The sequence below is a fragment of the Lutra lutra genome, chromosome 1, assembly GCF_902655055.1.
Source record: "Lutra lutra chromosome 1, mLutLut1.2, whole genome shotgun sequence".
In the NCBI taxonomy this organism is placed as follows: domain Eukaryota; kingdom Metazoa; phylum Chordata; class Mammalia; order Carnivora; family Mustelidae; genus Lutra; species Lutra lutra.
This window is the reverse complement of record NC_062278.1, coordinates 159,549,640-159,565,911: the sequence shown is the minus strand read 5'-3', so window position 1 is coordinate 159,565,911 and position 16,272 is coordinate 159,549,640. Positions and strand designations below refer to the sequence as shown.

Below are 16,272 nucleotides of genomic sequence, written 5' to 3'. Positions count from 1 at the left end.
GGTGCCTGGGTGGCTCAGTGGGTTAAGCCTCTGCCTTTAGCTCAGGTCATGATCCCAGGGTCCTGGGATGGAGCCCTGCACTGGGCTCCCTGCTCGGCGGGAAGCCTGCTTCTCCCTCTCACAGCCCCCCTGCTTGAGAGTGTTCCCTCTCTCTTGCTCACTCACTCTATTAAATAAATGAATAAAACCATCTTTGCCATATCCATTTTTCTGCTCCACACTTGTCCACATCTTGTGGCTGCATTTTTGGTACAAGCCTACAGATGATCCTAAGAGAGAAAGCTCTCTCTCTGACCTTGATCCCAAAGAGAGGCAGAAGCCCAGACCCAAATTTGGGGATGTGGGCTAAACCCCCCCTAATGATGACTGCCAGTTAGTCCCAATTCTCATGTTTTGTTTTAGATTGATTATTTATTTATTTATTTGACAGAAAGAGATCACAAGAAGGCAGAGAGGCAGGCAGAAAGAGAGAGAAGAGGAAGAAAGCTCCCTGCTGAGCAGAGAGCCCTGATGCAGGGTTCGAGTCCAGGACCCTGAGTTCATGACCAGAGTGGAAGGCAGAGGCTTTAACCCACTGAGCCACCCAGGTGCCCCCCAATTCTCATTTTTAAAAACACTGTAACACCTATGCAAAGTAGTCCTCAGAACCATATTTAGCAGCAAAATCTAAGTGTGTAGTTTTGGGTTGTTTTTTTTTTTTTTTTTTTAAGATTTTTATTTTAGGAGCACCTGGCTCAGTCGGAGAACATGCAACTTCTTCATCTCGGGGTCATGAGTTTGAGCCCCATGCTGGATGTAGGAATTAGTTAAATAAAACTTGGGGCACCTGGATGGCTCAGTCATTAGGCATCTGCCTTCGGCTCAGGTCATGATCCCAGGGTGCTGGGACTGAACCCCACATCGGGCTCCCTGCTCAATGGGGAGCCTGCTTCTCCCTCTGCTTGTGCTCTCTTCTCAATCTCTTTCTCTTGACAAATTACTTAAATAAAATCTTAAAAATATATATATATTTTTAAATAAGTATTTTAGGGGCACCTGGGTGGCTCAGTCGGTTAAAGCCTCTGCCTTTGGCTCAGGGCTTGATCCTAGGGTCCTGGGATTGAGCCCCATGTCGGGCTCTCTGCTCAATGGGGAGCCTGCTTCCCTTCCTCTCTCTCTGCCTGCCTCTCTGCCTACTTGTGACCTCTGTCAGATAAATAAATAAAATCTAAATAAGTAAATATATTTTTTTAAAGATTTTATTTATTTTTCAGAGTGAGCACAGGCAGACAGAGTGGCAGGCAGAGGCAGATGGAGAAGCAGGCTCCCGCTGAGCAAGGAGCCCGATGTGGGACTCGATCCCAGGACGCTGGGATCATGACCTGAGCCAAAGGCAGCTGCTTAACCAACTGAGCCACCCAGGCGTCCCAGTAAATAAATATTTTAAAGTGATCCTACACCCAATGTAGGGCTCATGACCCTGAGATCAAGAAGTCACGTGCTCCTCTGAGCCAGGCAGGCATCCCTAAGTGTATATACTGTTTAATACAAAAGCATTTTCGTGATTATCCAATTAGTCAAAGAGTATGAAAGAAAGAGTATGAAAGTTCCCCAAACCGACTAACAGGTCAAGAAAAACTGCAAATGGTTAAGGCTAAACTTTCCAAAAGTAACAACCAAAGGATATAGTGGCTGACATATTTAGGAGGGCACAGGACCTCTTGTCCTATTCCCACAGGTTCCTCACTAGCTCAGGGGCCAGAGCTCATTCAGGGGCCCTCAAAATTCACAAGGTGTCAGAGCCACAGAGAATGCCCTCACTCTTCACAACTGACCTTGACCCACTTCATTCTCTTTTGTGTACCCAGCTCTGCTTCATTCAAATTCCATTAATGTTGACAGAATGTGCTATTCTGCAGAAGCCTGTGTGGATAAACCACAATCGAGAATTACCCCTTTTTCATGGTGAAGCCCAGTATTTATAACTTCATTTGCTGATGTATTACTGAGAGCAGTAACTTTATCGCTAAAGATGATCACTTCCTTAGGACCATCTGTGTGGAAAAAATGCTTTTGAACAAATTACAACTGGCTGCCATTTTTTGGTGCTTTTTGGTCATTAAACTGGGATCATTTAAACAGATTCACTTAAAAAAGAACCCGCTTGGTGGGACCTGATGCTCAGGTAAGGCACTGGCTGAGATGAATAGAAACTTCACATTAAGGAGGACAAAACCAAAACATTATTGTTCTTTAGTCTTCAGATTAAATATGGATCTCCCAAAATTGCAGCTGGGTTTCAATGGGAAACGAAACCCAGGAATTAGAATCCTCCGGCATTTCACTACACTCTACCTTCAGGGAAGCTGGAGATGGCATCTGAAGAGAAAGAACTACACTGGAACAAGGTTTAAGTCAAAGAGTTTCGGATGTAAATAGCCAGCATTCAAGCTCCCATTCCTCCCCAATTTTTCCGGAGTCCTGTCAGTCAAAATAGTCAATCTGGTTTCAGTCAACTCGGTTTGTGGGTATAGACAAAATCTCAAAGGGAGAGGAATAATTTAGTACTGAACAAGCACGAGGTCATATCAACTGAAGAGGAAAGATGGATCAAGCTTCCTCTCTCCAGTCACAATGCTTGAAAGGTCAAGAGAAAGGGGGAAAAGAGTGGGCTGCAATGGGTGGCCATCTTGCTCCCTTTAGGCAACTGTAATTCTTTATCAGTATCTTTCTTTTGCTCTCTTGCAAAATAACAGAGATGGCCAAAACAGCCTTACTGCGCCAAGCCTGACTCTTTTGTTAGTGTTTGGGGGGAGGGAACACTACTTTGAAACTGCCTGCGTGGTAGGATACTTCTCAACCTTTTGCTTAAGTGTCACAAAGAATGACACCAAAATGGTCTTTTATTCACTAAGAATGAATGCATCTAAAATAAACCCTGCCTGAGTGAGGAACTGAGAGAACTCGCAAGACTAAGGAAACCATGTGACTTTCAAGTTAGCACGAGAAAATAAAATCGGGGAGGGGAGGGAGGGTTAAACTTTAGAGATATAGATTATTTGGTAAATTAAAACTTCGCTTTAATCAGAAAAACTTATAAACCCTTTTTTTCCTGGCAAACTACTTCAACCAGCAAAGGCATTTTTAACTATTTCACCTCCTCACGTATAGCTTCCCTCAAAAGCTAACTCCTTTTCTATGTATGTACCACGTTTGTCAAATGACAACACAAAAAGCTGAACAGCTATGTTCACAATTTTATGTGTAAGAAAGTGGTTTCCATTTTAAGTAATGCTTTAGGAAACTATACATTTTAATGCTGGTTTTCATGTCCTTCAAGCTGAAAGGACGCTAACATTTATAACAGCTAAAATGGGAGAGAGAACTAGGATGTATAAAGGGAGTTTTATTCTTATCTTCAAACATTTTCCGGATTTCTTTATTCCATGTCCTAGTATTTAACTTGAAAGCACCTGAATCATAAAGAATGTATAGTAGTATCAATGGAAGAACTGCAGTCTGGGAGAAAGTGCCTGTTTTCTTCCTAAAATATCTTTACTGCCCCCCCTCAAGAATTGACCATTGGAAACAAAAATTTTGCAGACCAAAAGCAAGTCTATGCAACCCTAAAACCAGTGTAGTTTACTTTTTGGGACGCTAAAGCAGTCACAAATGGTTCCCCAGACTGCTGATACCACACTGACCTCAAATATGACTAGCACATTTTAGATGAGCTTATTATGCCTGTGAGGTAACCTAATGAGCACAGGCTTGCCAAACTAGCCATGACCCACCTTCCCTGGGATCCATGTTGATAAAATCCATCTCTATGCACTTTAATAGAAGGCTGGGCACATTCCTCAGCTCAAACTTAAAAAACCCATAGATTACATTCAATGCTACGGAATTAAGATAGCAATAATGAACATTTCTCTCCCATAGACCTTCATCAGGCATTTTCTTAATTCAAGAGACTTCAATCTATGCACATCTACCCACTGAACCGGATTCAAAGCGTCAAGCTCCAATTATTTCCAAGGTATGTATGGCAATTTTGGTTTTCTGGCAAATAGAGGAAATGTGTTAAGCAGACATATATCCACCAAACCATGTAAGAAGATGGGGTGCAGAAATACTAGAACGCACAAATCCATTTTTTCCCCTCTTGTCCTCACAAAATGTCTTTTGGTATACATTTTGTAATTTACAAAGTATACACATGCAGTTTAAAAATATGCTTACACTGGGGATACATGCCTGAAGAAGCTTAGACTTTAGGAATGTAGAATATATTAGTACCAGTACTGGTAATATCCCCATTCACCATGACTTATTCAAAATAAGATACTAGAATTCATTCCACAACCAATTATTGTAAGGCAGCAAACAGCCCTCCTCAGAATGGTTTGAGTGGTTTCCTGGGGAAAGACAATACCCCAAGTCCAGGATGGAAGGGTCAATATTCAGATCATACTGGGTTGGAATTCTATAACTTATATTTCTAGGAAGCCCCCCCCTTTTTTTTTTCTTAAAAAAAGCACAACGCAGGGACTAAATACAAATTGTATCAGCACCCGCACCCTATTTTCCATCTTGGAGACTCAGGAAATTCCGCTCCCGCGGGCCATGCCTAACTGGGAACAATATTGCCATCGCTGGTGGGCTGAGCTACAATGTTTCCCTCGGTTCAAGATGGCAACTGTGTCACCCCCACCGCCCATCGCTAGTGACAGGGCCTTTCCTGGGGACAGAACACGTTCAGATCCCACTTTGCTTGCTGCCGTTTACAGAATGCTGATGCCCAGCCCTTCCACACGCAACACACACACCCTGGCCGCCCCCACCCCAAGATTTGTGCTTCCAGGGTCGCCTCCCAAGGCAGCAAAGGGCTCACTTCCTATACATCACAATTAGGGCACTCCTCAAGCAGCCGGAGCAGCACGCCTCTAGACGCACTTAACTCCTCGCTCAAAATATGTGCACACCCCTTTCTAGAGGACGCTTTCTCGGGTGCCCGTGGGGAGAGGAGCGGCCACGGCGGGGAGAGGAGCGGCCACGGCGGGGAGAGCAGCGGCCACGGCGGGGAGAGCAGCGGCCACGGCGGGGAGAGCAGCGGCCACGGCGGGGAGAGCAGCGGCCACGGCGGGGAGAGCAGCGGCCACGGCGGGGAGAGCAGCGGCCACCGTCCGCAGCGTCCGCACAGCGAAGGCGGCCCGAGGCTGGCTGGCCCAGTCGCGGCGGAGGCCCACAGCGGCGCCACCTCCTCCGCCTCCCGGGCCCCCGCCTGTCTTGACCGCCGCGCGGCCAGCGGCCCCGCACTTCCCAGCCTGCCTGCCCTTCCAGTCTGGCGCCAGCAGGCCTTTGAACTGAGCATTCGAAGGCACAAAATTAGCGAAAAACCCCACCTACGTTTTGTAAGTGAGTCACAATTCCTTTACCATTCTGTAGGAAAACCCAATTCCCTTGAGGTTTTGCAGTTACGTTTTAAAACAAGTTCTCAAAACACCACCTGGTCAATCCTGACGAGCCATTTCCAGGGGGATTCTTAAGGAAAGCGGTGGAGAAAGAAAGACCCTACTGGCTGCCTGAGCATCCCTGGGTGTCCAACTGTTGGAGGCACCCTCCCTAAAAATCAAGGCGGGGGATGGGGGCATACAGGGTCCCAGCCTCCTTTCCAAGGTCAGGTGGCAGCACTGTAAGGCAGGGGCACCCTGAATTATTTAATGGAGCCTGTTGACACAGAAGGCAATGCAGTAAAGAACATTTTAAAATCGAGGTAGATTATGAATGCAGAAAAATAGGTGGGTTTAGAGATTTGTGTCTCACAATCAAACAGAAGACAGTCACCCTCCAAAGAGCCTTCATGCTCATTTTCCAGTCAGAGGCATGGTTTTTTAAAAAAATAGTATTCCCAAATGGTTCCTGATCATTTTCTTAGAAAGGAAGAAAGAATTTGTGAGTGGGACCACTATATGAACCTGGTGCTTTCTCTAACACTTGGGTCCTTTATTTGCAGCATTGGTCTGTCACATTTAAAAATCAAAATTTCTAGCTTTCTAAATGCAGATCTCTGCATTAAAGGTCTAAAAATTAATTTCCAAGTTTTCTTCTTTTAAGTGAATGACTGAGGGTAAGGAAAATTCTGCTCAAAACAGAAAATTTCATTTTCCAGAGAATATTCAGTTTAACAATGTAGTATCTTAATGTCTTTGCCAACACTCAACCTGGTATTGCACGACTTATAATGTTAGTCTTCAGGGCATCCAGGAACCTCCAGGGTGAGGGGAGCTTCACTTCTCACTTTACACTCTCTCACACCATTTGAATAGTTTTATAATTTTAAAAGTGTATAAATGTTTTACAAGCATAAGACTTTTTTTTACAAGGCTGGCAACACTGAGCATCTTCTGTTTTAGCCCAAATAAAACGAATGTGGATCTTTAACTGGGAATATAAATAAAACCTGACATTTAAACTCAATTGCTGGGAGGGAGAATTCAATCAACGGCCCCTCCCAGAAAGGAAATTGTGGCGGATTCAGACGCTCTTTCCCTTCCTTCACCGCCCCCCCCCCCAGTTTGACCCTAATCTTCAAGTGATTTGACTCCATCTTTTCATTCCTGGGCTTCAAGATAGGTATTTAGTTCAATCATTCATTTTTCTAAAAGTGATGAAAAGAACAGACTACAAACATTGACCTACTAATGTGGAAACTTTTAAGATGAGTCTACCCAAAGCTTAAAAACTTAGGAAAAGAATGCCCCCTAGCTTAATTACCTAGAAGTTACCTTAAAATGCAGCGCCCACAAGTAGATTAGAATTTCAACTTTTTTCCAATAGGAGACGCCGACTTAAGGCCATCAGGCGATAGCTCCGCCCTCCTCCCCAAATAACAGGTTAGCAATGGAAGAAAAGGCTGCGCTGTGCAAGCCTCTGCCTTGCTCGGTGCCAGCACGCCCGTTCCAACTCGCAGAGAGCAACTCCCACTAGGATTTCTAAAGCCTCTGCCATCTGCTCTTCCTCCAAGACCATAGGTATTACACATACATCTCACGGGTCTCCAGGTAGATGGCTTAAATTAACGACCATCCCAGCAGAGCCGGCTCCTCGAAATTTTTGGTCCCTTGCTGTATTGGGCTCAGATAAGTGGAAGGTCTCACACGGTGTAAAGAATTAAGAAAAAAAGGTTTATTCGACAGCCAGAAAAGCGAACTCAAAACCAAAGCCTGCGGTGCAGCCCACGGACCCTGCGCCCCCGGGGTTCGAGCCGTTGCAGAGGAGTCTGGTTTTTCTCCCCGGGAAGTCGAGCCCCGGGCTGAGCGGGGTGGAGACACTTCCCCCACCAGGGAAACCAGTTCCTGTAGGGTATCGAAGTCGGGGCAGGCGTGAGCGGCCCAAGGGGCTCCCAACTCGGTGAGGTCAATGGGCAAGGTACCCCTATTCTGCCTCTCGCAAGCGCGCACGTGGAAACCAGGTTTACACAGACACACGCACTGCACACCCACACAGCCATCTCCATCCGGGCTCATACCCTACATTCAAAAGCCCACAATCTGCGAGTATGACAAACAAAAATGAGAAAATATGCTCAAAGAGGGCACTAAGTACTCCGGGAGGCCTGTGGTGTGCCTGTACGGGGGGCCACGTCTACACAGATACTCCTTCATCCCGCATCTTTAACAGTTTGCACGTTTTGTCAAACAGAGAAATGAGGAAATCAAAATCCATAAAGAAGGGGTGTTCTCAAAAAGAACCATCAAGGGAAAGGGTTCTCGCGCACCGTGACTTGCTTCCCCCCCCCGCCCCCCCAACACACAACCCTAGCTTTTCCCCGCGCATGCTGAGTGAACAGAACGGTTGCCACAATTTGCGATACGGAAAAGAGCGGACTCCGCGTCTTGAAACTCTTCCGCGGTCCCTCGCAACAAGCACACCAAAGCCAGACTTCTGCACACACACTTCCCAGGTAATGACCTCCTTGGTGGCAACAACTGCAAAGTAGACAATGGAAAAACAACAAATCCAGAAAGGATCCCGCCACACCCCGCTTTGGGACCGGTCCGGAGGTCCTTGGTGAGCAAGCACGCGCGTCCTCCGTGGACACAAGCCCCCGCCCCGCCTCCGCCCCCCAGCGCACTCACCTCATCGTCGTGGTGCTGGCAGAAGCCGAGGCGCTCGGGGAACACCGACAGGATGGAGAAGGGCGCGCCAGGGAAGGGCGGTCCGAGGCCGAGTTGCTGCGCCGCGGCTGCGGCGGCGGGACCTGGCGGGCCCCGCTCGATGTAGTGGTCCTTAGTGAGGCGCACGCGCTGATGCGCGCGGACGCAGTTGTCGCACAGGTGCTCCTGGCAGTCCAGGCAGCGCGACGAGGCCGCGTTGCCCTCGTCGCAGGAGCTGCAGCCGTGAGGCCGACGCAGCAGTAGCGCGGAAGGAGAGGCGGCGGGACCGCCGGGCGCAGAGCGGGAAGGCGCGGGCGGTGGCGGCGCGGGCGGGAGTGGCGCGGGAGCCGAGGCGGACGCGCGCGGGTGCGCGTGGTGCGCGTGGTGCCGGTGGTTGCTGTGGCCGCCCGCGCCCGCCGGGGCTCCGGCACGCCCGTTCTTGGGCGGCGGCTCGTCTGCAGTGGCCACCACGGCGTCGAGCAGGTTGCTGAGCAGGAAGGCCGACGAGGGAAGCGCATCCATGCCCGCCGCCTCGGCCAGTACTACTTTCTGGTCACACACGGGACAGCGCAGCTTGAGTGGCTCTCCTGGCGCGCTGCCGCCCGCCGCCGGCAGCCGGTGCGCTTCAAGGCACGGGCGGCAGAAGGCATGCAGGCAGGGCAGGACGTGTAGGCGGCGCGCCGCGGCCCCCGGACCCCCGCCACCGCCACCGGACGACGTGGACGTCTGCGAGGACGACGACGACGCAGACGAGCTGGAGGAGAGCGGCGCCGGGGAGCCGCACATCTCCTTGCACAGCAGGCAGATCTGGAAGTCGGTCTCGGGGAACGAAGCCATTTGCAAGCCGACTCGGAGGAGGGAGGAGACCAGAGAGGAAGAGGAGGAGGATAGAAGAAAACCGCCGAGGTGGGTGGGGGAGCCGCCGACTCACTCAGAAAAATGCATTGATCGGGCCTGCGATCCGGGGGCCGGCTCCAGAGCGGCACGGCCCGCTTGGCCTCGTCGCGCCCGGCCCGTGCGCTGCCAGCCCCGACGCTGCGGGCATCAAATGCCACTATCTAGAGGCGACACAGATTCCTCCCGGAGGACGCGGAGGCTGCGTGCCTTTCGAAGACGGAGCGCCGGAACAAGTCCCGACAAGCGAGGGGCGAGCGGGGGCAGGGAGGTCAGAGGACTCCCGGGAGCAGCTGGAGCGTCGTTCTCCCTAGCCGAGTAAGTCCCCCAAAGTAGAGTCTGCTGTGCAATCCCAGTCCCGGCGGGTTAAGCAGAATTTGGTTCCGCGAGTATTTGGTGCGTTGCTCTTCTTTCAACAGATTTAGTTAGTCTCGTCTTGGGAGAGGAAAGCTCCCCAAACTAGTAAAGGCGGGAGCGGCGCGACGCCAAGCCCGTGTCCCCCCGCGCGACGCCGGCTGCCCCGCCGCATGACGCGGCGGCCAGGGGCTCCTGGGTGGCCCGGCTTGCAGCGCCCGGGGCTTGCGCACAGCCGGGCGCGGCCTCCCCTGCAGGGCGGTCGGCCCCGCCGCAGCTGCAGCTATTGGGGGCCCGGCCGCGGCCGCACGCGTGTAGTACGCACGCGCGTCCCACGCGCCTCGATTCTCCCGCGCGCCGCCTAGCCCGGCCGCGGCTGCCGGCGCTTAACACGCACGCGCGCCCCACGCGGCCCCGGGCCCTCGTGCCCCCGCCTCGCCCGGCCTTGGCGCCTCCCGCGCGCGCTCCTTCCCCTCCGGTTTAGCCGCGTTGCAGAGCGGGGCCGCAGGTCCCCGCGGGCGGTCCTGAATTATTCATCGGCAGGAAGATATTAGATGTACCCGCTGCCCGCTCCGCGCGAGCCGTCGTGCAATGCTATCCGAGCTCCGCGCGCGTCCCGCGCCCCTCCTCCTCACGTCCGTCCTCTCTGAAACCTTGGCAGCGAAGGGGGATCACATTTCCTTTGTCATCGGGCCATTTCGCCCTCGCCTTGGTCCCCCCTCCGATCCCAAGCCGCGGGGACGGAGCCTCCTCTGGGGCGCGCTGGAATCAATGGAACCGGCAACGGCCCAGCTCGGTGAGCTTGGAAGCCGCGTGGCCAACGCTGCTGGCCCGCGTCATCTTCTTTCTGAAACGAGTCACCGACCAAGACTCGGGTGGCCCCGGCCGCGCTACGCCTACCGGCCTTTGCTCGCGCCGTGCGCTCTGGCCTCCTGGGGCTTTGCACAACTCCCCCAATTCGGCCTGAGTGCGTGCACGCGCGCGCGTGCCCCCTCTTTCTCTGCTTTGCCGCCTCTTCCTCCTTCTCCTTCTCTCCTCTCAGTACGCCGGTTATTGGGACTGATCGGAATTCGGAATCCTTTTAATCTCCAAAGGAGCAAACTCACTTCCGCCCGAGTGCTGGGAGGGGGCTGGGGGAGGGGACACAGGGGAGGGGGTTCCAGGCAAACAGGAAACATTAGCCTTCTCGGCTCGGCTCGCTTTTGTGTGCTCCCTCCCTCCTCCCTCCTCCCTCCAACCTCCTCCCTTCTCCATGCCGCGGGGGAGATGAACGCCCCCGGGCTTCGGTGTGACGACCTTTGAAACCTTCCGAGCAAGGAGTGGAGAGCGACTCTTCTGTTTATTTACAAAAGAAAAAATTTCATTTTGAATCCTGGTTCATCCGAGGCTGATATCCCCTGCCAGTGAGGTCTAGGCCCCCCCCCCTTTTTTCTTTTTCCTTTTTACGTTTTCTTAAGGAGTCTGCATATCAACACCAAAACACACACTTGTGTGCAACTGGATGCGTGGAATTTAACGAATCCGAATTCCGATCTGCGGAGAAGCCAGTTTCCTTTTGAGTTTAATGGGGGATGGGGAGCAGAGGGCAGCTGTTCAGGGCAGGCTACCCGGGTGACGGCCCCACGGCCATCTGGGTGGTGTCTGAGGCTGCCTGGGCAGTTCTGGGAGAGGAACTTGCTTGGCCCTGGAAAGAGATTGACTTAGAGGAGCTGAGAGGGCCACATACCAGGCTTCTGAGGGTGTCTGGTCTGAAGGCCAACTGGTGGAACAATTGGCACATCTAACACTGTCAAGCTGTTAGTTACATCGTGGATTCTACTTGTACAGGCAACTACCTGAGTGGATTTCAAAAACCTCTGGTGATAGGAGGAAACACCCAAACACAAAATAGTTCATACTGTGTGATTCCATTTACAGGAGACTAGAACAGGCCACAACTAAGCTGTGGAGATGTGAAAAGTATCCTTGGGAGTAAGGGGCTTGGACTGGGAACGGGGATGAGGGAACCCTCTGAGGTACTGTAATAGAAGTGTATCATTGGTGTATACATTTGTCAAAACTTGTAAATCTGCCATTTAAGATCTGTGCAAAATTTCACTGTGTGTAAATTGTACTTCAATTAAAAACAAAACAAAAAACTTGTTGTCTAGCCTAAATAACCAAAAAGATAAAGGAAAAGAAAAAAAAAACATACACAACTATACCATCATCCCCAGCTCCTCCTCTGAATTTGTGCATCAGATTCCAGTTTTCCAGGGAAAGATCAATCTGGAAAGCTCCCAAATCAACCCAGCTGGAAAAATGAGCTGAAGGACTCAGGATGCAGAAACATCTCCCTACAGGGACAAATCCATCCCCAGGTCCAAGAATTGCCCTGAAGAGAGCTTCTAGGTGGAGGAAGAGCCTGGCAGCCGCCCCATGAACACCCAGGTCCTCAGCTGCCCTTGGAAGGCTTCCTCAGCACCTGGAGCGAATCGAAGCTGAGGGAGCATTCACTGAACTGTGCAAAGAGAATAAAAATGTCCCATAAAACCAAAACATGTTCATTGTATCTCAATAAAATACAAAACAAAGCTCCTTCTCTGCCAATGAAAGAGAAGGAAACCTCTTAGACTTTAAAGATTAGGGAGGAGCTTCTCTTGCTACCATGTACTGCCAAATACGAGTTTCTTCCATAATTTGAGAGTTGTGTGTAAACATGTACATGCTCCCACATGAATCTACACACTCCTATAGAATTTTCCACCATACTGGCCTAGCTCCAGAGTTGTAATATTTCTAGGGTTTCTTTTCCTTGCTTTGGTTGTTTTAATTCTCTCTCTCTCTCTCTCTCTCTCTCTCTTTTTTAAACAAAAAACAAAAGGAAAACAGATGGGGGAAGAGAATTGCCAGAAGGAAGATGGCCCCAGAGGGTCAGAAAAGGCCCCACCCTCCAGCATCTAAAAAAAAGGAGGTGTCAAGGCTGGGGGGGGGGGGCAGGAGGTGGTGGGGTGTGTGGAACCCTCTACGGTCCTCTTGGTCCTAAGACTCTAGATGGTTTGCAAGTGGATGACCAAGATGAAAAGCCAGCAGAGACATCCTGGAAGAGCAAGAAGGTTTAACTCCAGGAACAGGAATCAAACTTGACAGCGGTTGGTGGGTTTGTTTCCTGGGGACAATCCCTCAGAATAAACCAAAAAGAGAAGAAAAAAGAAAGAGAAGGGAGAAAAAAGGTTTTGATTTCTCGTCATGAAGTAGCTTCCCTTTCTTTTCTTGAATTGACAGGACATTGCCAGGAAACAGGACTGCACTGTAAATTTTTTAAGTAGCACATTCCTAGTTTCCATTAAGTCCATTTACCTAGGCAGGAAAGAGGGTAATCTTTAAAGCAACTGATGAACTCCGCTTGTATAGAAATATAGTTGGGTTTTTTAAATATAGTGTAGTGATACAGAACAACTTAGGATTAGACTTCCTAAGGCTAGAGCTTATCCATCAGAAGAGTAAGAGCCACATATCCAGATGAAAGCCCCAAGACAGTCCGCTGCTGTAAACTAGTATTAAATTTTTCATTGCCACCCTAGCTAATAAACACCCTCTCTTAGCAAGGGTGGAATAAGCAGCCTTCCAGTTTTCTCTCCACTAGGTAACATTAGAATGGGAGTATAAATACATTCATTCCTAAATCCTGAAAATAAATCATTTGTATTTTAATAGCCACTTTTAGAAGAAGCCAGCCCTAAAATTATGTAGAGAGTGAATTTGCATTTTTTTTTCAAATTCATCTGTACTCATATTTTGTTTTCAAAGATGACACCAGACTTTGCTGCTCTCTCAGACCTGGGGGTGGGGTGAGGGGGTGGGGTGGCTAGACCACATTTCCATCATCTGCTTTTTTCATCTGGTCCTTTAATTAAATATTTGATGCAGCACGTGTTCTGTTGTCAAAATTGTACCTTTCACCAGCATCCTGAGGGTGCATTTACATAATTTTTAGGTACATAAATCAGCAGAGTATTCTTTTTTAGACATTAAATAAATATTACATCACAATTACTATTTTGAGCCATGAGCAGGCTGGTAACCAGCTTAACAGACGCTCTTGAATCATTGCCTGCATCCTGCCTGTTAGGGGTGGGGGGTGGAGTTCTACACACCTGGCCAACTCTTGACTCTACCCTGACTCTGGCCTTGAAATCATTTGACAGACGTGCGTCAGCTGTTTTCAACAACCTTAAGTTTCAGCATAGCGGCAAATCAGACGATATAATGTGAGCTCTAATCACCTAGAAATGTATAGTCTGCAGTAGAGATACTTGAATTGTATATACGAAAGGTAAAAAAAAAATCAGTACGCAGCTTTGGAAGTTAAAGGAAGTGCAGAGCTCAGCTAGGTTTCTAACCCAGCTCCACCACTCTGAGCAAGTTAGGTAAACTCCCTGCACCTCAGATTCCTCATGCTTGTAACTGGTGCAAACCCCTAGTTCATCCAGGATCAAAGCGCTGCTGAATATACTGTGCCTCGTATAGCACCAGTCACGTGTAAATGCGCAAGCCCACGTTTAAATCTTAGCTTTGTCACATCATTATTCCGCAGGGTGCCTACGACATCATTCTATCATTGCCTTACCACTACGTTCCACGGGCCCTCCACATCTCATACAGGCAGTCATGTTCTCCTTCCCTCCCTAACAAGAGTTGCCATCTCCCCTCACCCGCCCCCACTCTGCTCTCCAGGCCCCAGTGCAGCTGCCTGAGGCCCACCATGTTGAAGCTAAGCTCTCAGCCTAGATTTTCTTTTTCTTTTTTTTCTTTTTAAGATTTTATTTATTTATGACGGAGACACAGCGAGAGAGGGAACACAAGCAGGGGAAGTGGGAGAGGGAGCATCAAGCTTCCCGCAGAGCAGGCACTGATGTGGGGGCCAATGTGGGGACTCAATCCCAGAACCCTGGGATCATGACCTGAGCCAAAGGCAGACACTTAACAACTGAGCCACCCAGGCACCCCAAACCTAGATTTTCTAAAATGTGTGCAGAAAATCAAAATATGTCTAAATCAGTACATACTGTTAACCCTGAGCAGCTTCTTACTTCAGATGCTCTCTGATTTTTTAGCTGAAAAATCTCTATCCCATTTAAATTTCCCTTTTTCGGCCTAACCCTGACCCTCATTCATTCCACCTGTGCCAAATTTCAAGGGCTCCCTCTTACCTAAAAGTTAACTCAGAAAGCTTAACCTGGGGGCGCCTGGGTGGCTCAGTGGGTTAAGCCGCTGCCTTCGGCTCGGGTCATGATCTCAGGGTCCTGGGATCGAGTCCCGCATCGGGCTCTCTGCTCAGTGGGGAGCCTGCTTCCCTCTCTCTCTCTGCCTGCCTCTCTGTCTACCTGTGATCTCTGTCTGTCAAATAAATAAATAAAATCTTTAAAAAAAAAAAAAAGAAAAGAAAGCTTAACCTGACAACCAAGGATCTCTGTGCTCTGTCTCAAACCTCCATTTCCATCCCTCTTCAACACAAACCCTGCCCACCGCCTATCTATGTATACCCCAGTTCAACTGCTCCAGACGCATTATCGTTCGCTGGCCTTGGCTATTTTGTCTCCCGGACTCCCAGAGCTTTCACTGAAAGGTGGGCTCTATTCCCCCTCCTCTAGAGTCTAAGCCACTCCAGCCAAGGGAGCACAGCAGAAGTGATGCTATGCCCCTTCTGGGCATAATCTTTTTTTTTTTTCCTTCAAGATTTTATTTATTTATGACAGAATAGTGAGAGAGGGAACACAAGTATGGGAGCTGGAGAGGGAGAAGGAGGCTCCCCGCTGAGCAGGGAGCCCCATATGGGGCTCCATCCCAGGACCCTGAGATCATGATGTGAGCCCAAGGCAGATGCTTAACCGACTGAGCCATGGGCCCAGGCTTTAAAAGAACTGGCAGCTTCTACCTTTGTAGCCTGAGCCATCATGTATGAAGTCTGACATCCCTTCTGGAGAGTCCCAGGGAGAAGGAAAGGGGCCCAGAGCCTAGGCTCCCACCCACTCCTGCCAAGGTGCCAGGAAAGTGAGTGAAGCCATCTTGGATCTTCCAGACCATGCCAACCTGAATACCACCAAGTTGATGCCACAGTGCATCACTATACTGAACCACTTTGAATTACTGATCCACAAAGCTGTGAAATAAAATTAAATGGTGGTTGTCTTAAGCCACTAAATTTTGGGGTCATTGGTTACATAGCAATAAATAATTAGGACACTCCCACTCCAGCCTATTCCACATTCTCTGTCAGATTAATGTCCCTAAGTTTCCTATTTCTTTAAAACAGCCTTATTGAGACATAATTGACATACAATGAATAAACTATTCACATGTTTGTAAGATTTTTTTAAAAGATTTTATTTATTTATTTGACAGAATGAGAGAGAAGGAGAGCATGAGAGGAGAGAGGGTCAGGGGGAGAAGCAGATACCCTGCTGAACAGGGATCCTGATGCGGGACTCGATCCTGAGACTCCAGGATCATGACCTGAGCTGAAGGCAGTCACTTAACCAATGAGCCACCCAGGCGCCCTGTTTGTAGGATTTTATTTATTTATTTGTCAGAGAGAGAGCACACAAGCAGGGGGAATGGCAGGCAGAGGGAGAAGCAGACTCCTCATTGAGTAGGGAGCCCGATGCCAGACTCAATCCCAAAACCCTGAGATCATGACCTGAGCCGAAGACAGACGTTTAACCAGCTGAGACACCTAAGTGTTGCAAACTATTCACACTTAAAGTATACAGTTTGACACATTTTGATACATGGATATTTCTGTAAAAAAATACAATGAGAATGAGTATATCTCACCCCCAAAAGTTTTCTTGAACACCTTAATAATCCCTCCATTGAACAGCTCCCCAGGAAACCACTGCTCAGG

General features: G+C 49.3%; 1 protein-coding gene across 1 annotated transcript in view; it reads right to left on the bottom strand.

The window, feature by feature from the left end:
* The window catches only part of TRIM71 (tripartite motif containing 71), a 70,017-nt gene extending 61,033 nt beyond the window's left edge, over positions 1-8,984 (bottom strand). The window contains exon 1 of the mRNA XM_047741477.1: positions 8,121-8,984. Within this exon, the coding sequence (XP_047597433.1) occupies positions 8,121-8,975 (855 nt within the window). The 5' untranslated portion in view covers positions 8,976-8,984. The remainder of the gene's footprint in view (positions 1-8,120) is intronic.
* Between the last annotated feature and the right edge of the window lie 7,288 nt (positions 8,985-16,272).